We start from the raw sequence: 8,275 nt of genomic DNA, 5'->3' as shown, positions 1-8,275 counted from the left end.
AGCAATATCAGCAGTTGTCTAAAAAAATCTAAACTCAAATGTAGTTAAATGTGTGGTTTAAAAGAGATCAAATAAGTTATTTTTTGCACAAAACAAAACATACATAAAGCTTTCAATAGTAAAAAGACTTTAACATACTTATTAATATTTTATCTCTCTACATTTAAACCGAGCAGCATCTAAGAAGGTGCGTTTTATAATGGTGAATGTATGGGCTGCGACGGCTTCTGCCAGTCGGGAGTGGGGGAGCTAGACTGTGCGGCCCATACTCCAGAGATCCATGAGTTGTGTATATCTTTGATTCTGGGTGTAGCAATTATTGTAAATTAAAACACTGTAAATCGTTTCACATTAAATAAGTTACTGTGAATATTTAACCATGGTCCCTTATTTGACCTCTGGTGTCTCCGCTTCACCAAGAAGGGGGTTAAGGCCTACAGATTATGTGTAATTGCAATTTGTACTCTGAAACCGCCTATGGAACCAGACAAGATTGATATTAATAAAGCAGTTATGTTGCTTTGCAAAATAACAACTGGGATCTTCTGCGGAGAGACTTGTATTATCAATCTCTTTGATTCCGTTACTATGATATTCCCTTTTTAACCTGGTTTTTCTTGATTTCAGTCGGCTCACAAAACATTCAAGATTAAGCAGAAGCTTGCCAAGAAGCTTAAACAGAACAGACCCATCCCCCATTGGGTTAGGATGAGGACAGGCAACACCATCAGGTATTTTTTTTTATTTTAAGTAAAATCGCTGAATGTCATTTTTGCTCTTGTCTTATGATAAAAACACTAGATAGAAGTCTTTTAAGTGTTTCTATGGTGTTGACTGTTAAAAAATTCACACGCAGGCAGATCTCACGGCCTAGAAAAACTTGTGTGAAATAAACAAAATAGTTGTTTATACATTTGGACCTAGTCTAAATTATTGACAACTAAAACCTTGTTCACATGAAGCGAGTTAACAAACTAAATGCATCTCTTAACTAGTTCAAAGTGAACGGTACCCCCTTAAAGGCTGCTTTTAAGAAAGCTGTGGAAAGAGTTGACTGTCGGCAACTAACACGCCTTCTCAGCTTTTCAGCGAGCTAGCGTGTAAATAACCGGTAGCCCAGTGTGAACACAGTTGCTTGCCTTGTGTACGTTATTCGGAGATGTCCGAGGATTTGTTCCAGTGAGAGTTGTAGCGCTCAAAAGTTATTAAAATGAGTTGATGAGATGAGGGAACAACATATCTCTCAACGATTTGTATGTAAAATGTATAGTTCTTATCCTTGATGTTCCACAAGGCTTTTGGTAACAACAAATGTTATCACAGTCCACATTATTTTTAATACACACATAAACACCAACACAACCAGCAAGATTCCACAGTATAAACATTTAACTGTCACCAAGCGGTCTAGAAGCCAGCTGTTAAGTGAATGAAAAAACTTTGTGTGGACGAATACATACAAGCACACTCGCCGGCTTCTTACTTGTATGTAGTAAACTCGCCCTGTGTGAACAAAGCTTTAGTGACGGTAGTGTTATTTGTTGGATAAGATTTTGTTTGTTTAAACGATTTTGACTGGCTCACATAACTACGTTCTTTTTTAACAAAAAATTGGCTACAGCTGGTCCATATAGATGGGACGTCTACTTCTGTATCCAATAGTCAATGGTAGTAGGCTAAGCCTTAATTCGATTTATTCATCATCAGCAAGTTTCGTTAATAAGGTTAGATTATGACAGTTTAATTTTATAATAGAATGTGCTCATTTCGTCCATATCATAATCATAGAACTATAAATCACAATAAGCCTCTTACAGGATCTGTGACAAACGACAAGTACTATCGCATCGATAGTAGATGATGTCGTGAATCGATAGAGTAACTAACGATTAACGATAGTTACGAAATCACGTGGTGTTTTAAGACGAAAAAGTGCTCACCAAATTAATTAGTTGTTGTTAGTTTGCTTGTTTATAAACTGTATTTTGATCAAATTTATTTTTTCTTACTCAGCTAAGCTATTGCTTTGCTATTTGCTAATACTATTTAAATAACTTATGTAATAAATATAAGATATTCGAGGACTTGAGTTCAAGTGAAAATCCAATCAAAATAGATATTTGCCTAATGTGCAGGTTTTTCTGCGGCAGAGATGTTACTTTTGGCACTTTAATGCCTTTGTGACATAAATTGTTATCATGTTCGTATTCAATATAAAATGCTATTAAAGGTTAATAAAATTACAACAATTTCACCTCTTGGGCAATTACCTAACCAAAATAAAAGCTGGGCAAGCACATATGAGTTAGCTTATTTAAAGCTTGTTTCAGTTCATAAAGACCTGTTACTGATTACACAAAATCTATTTCGTAAAATAATTAACAATTATTGTTTTCCAAGCTATCACAAGATAAGATATGAGAGACTACCGGCTCAATTAACACTGTTATAGACATCCCAAGATCAAAACAACCTGCGCAGAAACAAAAAGATCACGTGGTTCGTGCTGGTAGGTGTGGCGTGCCCTTCAAACCTGCGCCTCTCGAAATGGCCCAGGGTTCTTTTGTTTCTGGGATGTCTATAGCCAAGCCAACTAACCATACCACAACAAACAGCTCCCAGTTCCCAATGTCTAACTAATTAAATTTTTTACGGTTTTTATTAACCCAAGTTACTTGATGTAATGTGGTTATTAGGTGTTTTACTGGTTAATTCAATAAGGTAAACCCTGGATAACTAAGAAAATTAAGGTATTTCTATTATATGTTTTTTTATTACAGGTACAATGCCAAGAGGAGACACTGGAGACGTACCAAGCTCAAACTGTAAACACTTACATCCTGGAAACTGCAACGTTTATGTTCCATCTTCATCGACATGTTTTATTGTTTAACAAATAAACACTGCTAATTTCCATCTAATTAGTTGGTTTTTCATTTCCCTAATTAAATGGGCTTCGTTTATTCTGTGTAATCATGTGATTAGGAATTTGGAAGGTACAAGATTCTTATTGGGTGAATTTCAATTTACTTTAGTATACATTTTGTACTTGTTTGTTTCATTACAAGTGTAGTATGATGAATATTGTAATGTTGTTTTCGTAAACTTTTTAAAGTAGGCCTACTTTTGGAGTAAATTAATTTAGTTCAATACTTAAGTAATGCGTACTATTTAAAGCACACCAATAATTGTCTAAAATGCTGTCACAGCAAATAATTGTAAACGGTTACCTTTTGGGAAAGTAACCTCTCTCAATGTTGTATTGCAACCCAATTTTATACTTATTTCATACAAAGAAAAACGATGCACACTGAGGTGTCCAAGCTATGAGATTTGACTGTATATAGGTACACAGTGAATGTGTTATTTACAAGCACCTGTCTTTGGGGGCTTAAAAGTATATAAAATACCAAAATAATGTGAAAATTGTCTAATATTTTTGCTCAATATTGGTTGATCAGTTGTGAAAAGAGATTGGTTTTTAATCAGGACTTGAACTGAATACAGAATTATACAGTATGTAAATTAAGTATTGAAACAAATCTGTATTTTTAAAACCGGAATAGATAGAAATATTCTGTTTGTGGCAATAATTGTTAACAAAGGTTCCACAATATTTACATCGAAAATATTTTTTTACCCCCCTAACATGGTAGGGGTGAAACATTTTTTTGAAATAGCAACCCCTATTGAGTGACTCCTCATTTTAAAGGGTTTGTCAAAAGAAACACAATGACGCAAATCCAAGGTGAATATCTCACCCCTAGCCAAAATAGCAGGTACTCCAAAATTTGACTTACTGTATGTGAAAAAGCACCAATTTCACAAATAATGGAAAGAAATATGTATTTTAAAAACTGACAGATAGAAATATTCAGTTTTTTTTTACATCAATAATATTTTTCAACCCCCCTCTAACAGGGTAGGGGGTGACTTATTTTTTTTTCAAATGGTAACCCCTTTTGAGTGACCCCTCATTTTGAAGTGTTCGTTAAAAGAAAAATAATGACGCAACCGAGGTAGCTATCTCACCCCGGATTTACGACATTGTTTTTCTTTTAACAAATACTTCAAAATGAGGGTTCACTCAAAAGGGGTTACTATTTGAAAAAAAAATGTCACCCCTTACCCCCTACCCTGTTAGGTGGGTAAAAAAATATTTTTATGTAAAAAATTGTGGAACCTTTGTTATCGATTATTGCCACAAACAGAATATTTCTATCTATATCGGTTTAAAAAATGCAGATTTGTTTCAATACTTAATTTACACACTGTATTAGGCTAATTTATTATAGAGTGGTATTTCATTTCCAGCTTTCAATTTGTGGAAGAAATTTCAAAAATTGGATGTAGCTAGGATGACCATATTTGTGAAAGGAAGGATATATGTGAATTAACATAAGTATTTGTTTGCTGTTTCTGACATAGACTAACCAACACAATTCAGAGATGAATTAGACTTCTCATCCCAAAGTAAATTTTGAAGCTTATGTGACACTGATCGCTAGACAACATTTTGTTTCTATCATTTTAGGGTCAATTTCTTTACTGTTTGAGGGAATGAGTTATTGTTTATGATAAAATCTTTTATTTGGTTAAGCAATGTTATTACTGAAATAACAAGAAACAAATAATTGTAAACAAAACACAGCCTCTACAAATTTGTTTTTTTAAGCTCTACAAAATAGTTAGGAAAGAAATTACAAAATTTTATGTTTTTTTAGTCAAAAATTGGAAAACCCATTTTTACCCCATAAAAGCCCCCATAAACCCCCGTTCCCATGGTCCGATCATGCTGGTTCGCGAACTCGTTCGAATAAACGTAGGTTTACACGTTTGTACCAAATTTCATCAAAATCGGATCATTTTTGCTCGAGTTATCGCGCTAACGGACACACATATATATCTATATATGAATTTGAACGGATGGTGTTTTTGGCCTCTAGGGACCTCAAAACGAAAAAAAAATCGGTCCCGGGTCCAGGTCTTACCATGAGTACTACGGTAATAGCTTATTCCCTATATGGGAAATTCGCTAACAATGACATTTTGTATACTCCCAGGGCTATCACAGGTGATATTTAGTCACACCAACAAATCCTCTCCAATTCAACCTGTACTGTGGCTCCATCTCTCTGCATTATCTTACTTCACGTGGTCCAACCATCTGTTTCCACGAGGTCGCCTTCGTTTAAGGGACTCAGACAGCCTATATTTGCAATGCTAGGAACCATGGTGGAAGGAAGGCTAGGAACATCTCAAAAACCATAAATCTTCATTGAACTTTTTATAATTGGTTGATCTATATTAGGCCAGTAAAATTAGTTTAAAAATTGGCTGTGTCTGGAAATAATTATCGGAAAGCTGGAATTCGTTTTAATCCTTCTGTTTTATCTAGAAGTAAAAGGATTTGAAATTTGTCCGATTTAAGCTTCTGACCTGGGTCCACTTAAACCTTGAAATTTAGGGCTATTTTCTAGTTTTTGCTAAAACGTCAAAAAACCGCCCAGCCTACACGAAAACTCGCCATAAACATTGTAGAGCATAACATTTCACATCCATTGAGTGATGAAAATCGAACCAATAAGGAACGCGGCAGCGTTCCGCCCCGCCAAGTCCCCCAGCGGTACACAGCTGCTGCAGTGTATATACAGTATACATGACGTGACAAAGTGGCTTTTTTACTCGTCTATAGCTCTGAAGAAACAAAAGCTATTAAAATAATTATTCATCTACTGGATAGGGGCACTCATTCTCAACAAAATTAAAAAAAAATTTAAAACGGTTGTTTTTGAGCCAAGAAAATCTAGTTTGAAAATTCACAAATTTGCCGTGTCCTTCTCCTTGAATGTTGACGGACCTACAGCCCAAACCACTGGCTCAATTTTATTGTTTTTTATGTTGTTTGAAAGCCCTTAAGGTGCATTGTCCCTGAAGCGACTCTTGCGATAGTAGCTGAGCACTGTTTAGCGTTGTTTCAAATGGGACCATTGTCCTTGACGCGACTGCGACTGGAGCGGCTAGCGGCTGAACACAGCGACTGTAGCGGGTCTGCTCTGAGGGGAGTCAGAGTCGCAGTCGCTGAGCGATTTGTGTTGTGTATAGACTTGTTTTGGTCGTAATGTCTTCAGAATACAAAACTGCTTTTTACCCCTGAAGATATCAGATATGTACATAATATTAAATCACTACTATTATAAATTATAAATGAAAACTTTTTAAAAATGCAACGTTTTTAAACGCACTAGGCCTATAAAGTAAAAAATAATTTGTGGGGTGCATGCTGATTTACAATTATCTTTACATATTAAACTATTAGGGACATATTATCTATTGCATGCACCCCACGTTTTTCGTTTTAAATCTTTTAAGTATGTATTCCCTCCACATATTTATAAATTATTTTTACTTTTGCGTTTAAAAACGTGCCATTGAAAAAAAAGTATTTTAGTTAGTTTAAAATTTATTGCAATTTTTGTACCGGACAAGAAAGCGAGCTAATAAAAACGTTTTAAAATTAGGAGGTGTCATGGCACTCATAGCACCAATTCACTCGAAAGTCAGCAAACTAATACAGAATCGCTCTAGAACAATCGCTTCAGGGACAATGCACCTTTTATGTGTAGATGTGCCTTTTGAGGGTCTCAAGTCGGTATGTTGACCCATAAACCCTTGGCAAGACCTCAAAGTACGATTTTGGCCAATTTAAATAACATGGGATTAAAATCAAAACAAAAGAAGGACCAGCTGCGATTAAATCTCAATTAATTTAAATGTTAGAGAAATTCATAGGAACAGCTGAAAAATTATTTTAAAACTTAAAGTATTTTTTTCAGGTATACCGATTGATTTGAACTACTTACTATAAAATTACTTTAGAGCAGTGATATTCCCCGATACTTTCCATTGAAAAATGCAGTGTACCGATGGTTATTATTTGTGCCACATTTCATAAAATCATAATAGTGATGGTTTTATATTTACTGATTACCTTGAAATTATTATACTTAGTTGGACTAATTAATTAGAAAAGTTGATTTTTGAAACTATCCACCAACAACTTTAATAAAAAAAAAACCAAGCAAAAGTCTGCCGCCAAGTTGCCAAATTTACATACATTACATTGTTTTACTTGGCGGAAAAAAGATGATTTAATTTATTGTCTTTTTTTTTATTGCTTTAGATTTTTTAGAGCTGCAATTCCAGATTCACCACAAAAGAGACAAAAAATATGATAAGTTTTTATGTAATTTGTATCAATTACTTTGTAAATAGTAATGTATTTGGAATCCATTTTCTATAAGTAATATAAATATGCATTATTCAAAAATTTCTTAATAAAATTACTTTATTTCAATTACTATAAATCACTTATATTATTCGTTTGATTTTCATCACCAGACTCAATGGATGGGGAATTTTATGTTCTACAATTCCTTTACGGTGTGCTTTTGTGTACGCTGGACGGGTTTTTGACGTTTTAGCAAATACTAAAAAATAACCTTAAATTTCAAGGTTTTGTGGTCCCAGGTCAGAAGCTTACCTGAAAAAATGGGACAAACTTCAAATCCTTTTACTTCTAGATTAAACAAAAGGATTATAACAATTTCCAGCTTTCCGGGAATTATTTCCGCGCAAAAACCTATTTTTACTGGCCTATATGCATTCTACAATATAAGCTGAAAGTTTCAAGGAATCTGAGTGTTTTGAATTTTTACGGAATTATTCATTTATTGCAAGAATATTCCGATCAAAAAACTAATTGAATTAACTTATAATAATGTTTTTATCTATCGCAACAAAATTCTGTTAATCTTGTACTTCTGAAAAAGTGAAACAAAACAAAAAATAAGGAGATTGGAGATATCTCTTTTAGTTTTTGAGATATGTGTTCCTAAAGTAAAAAATACCCCCGCCGCAGCAAACATGCAGACTTAGCAAATTTCCATTTGCCTAATTGGATTTACACTAAAGAGTTTGTTTTATCTATGCTAAAATGTACACAACACATTATATTATGTTGGTGAAATTAAAGTTAATGAAAGAAAGTTTGTTGTAAACTCTTTTATTGTCTTACAAACACAACACAACACTAAATTATATTTAGTAAACAACTTCATATGTACAATGTAAAAACATATGATGGTCCATCACTAATCCAGACTAGATGAGTTGGGTTGCAATATTCAACATCCCCCCTCACCCAACTTAGCTAGGTAAAAGTCCTAGAGTATGTTTTATCTATGGTCCTAGGCACTTTTGAAATTTGTGATGT

General features: G+C 34.1%; 1 protein-coding gene across 1 annotated transcript; it reads left to right on the top strand.

Annotated features, from left to right (window-relative positions):
• The first annotated feature begins 210 nt into the window (after positions 1-210).
• On the top strand, positions 211-2,909 carry LOC128982410 (60S ribosomal protein L39-like). Its single transcript, XM_054401369.1, has 3 exons — positions 211-321; positions 628-731; positions 2,781-2,909. The coding sequence occupies exons 1-3, from the start codon at positions 211-213 to the stop codon at positions 2,827-2,829; spliced, it is 264 nt and encodes an 87-aa protein (XP_054257344.1). The 3' UTR covers positions 2,830-2,909.
• The last annotated feature ends 5,366 nt before the right edge of the window (positions 2,910-8,275 follow it).

The sequence above is a fragment of the Macrosteles quadrilineatus genome, unplaced genomic scaffold (genome assembly GCF_028750875.1).
Source record: "Macrosteles quadrilineatus isolate MER2022 unplaced genomic scaffold, UCM_ALF_1.0 Scaffold_267__1_contigs__length_128125, whole genome shotgun sequence".
Lineage (NCBI taxonomy): Eukaryota > Metazoa > Arthropoda > Insecta > Hemiptera > Cicadellidae > Macrosteles > Macrosteles quadrilineatus.
The sequence above is the reverse complement of the archived record's forward strand: the minus strand, read 5'-3'. Positions and strand labels throughout refer to the sequence as shown.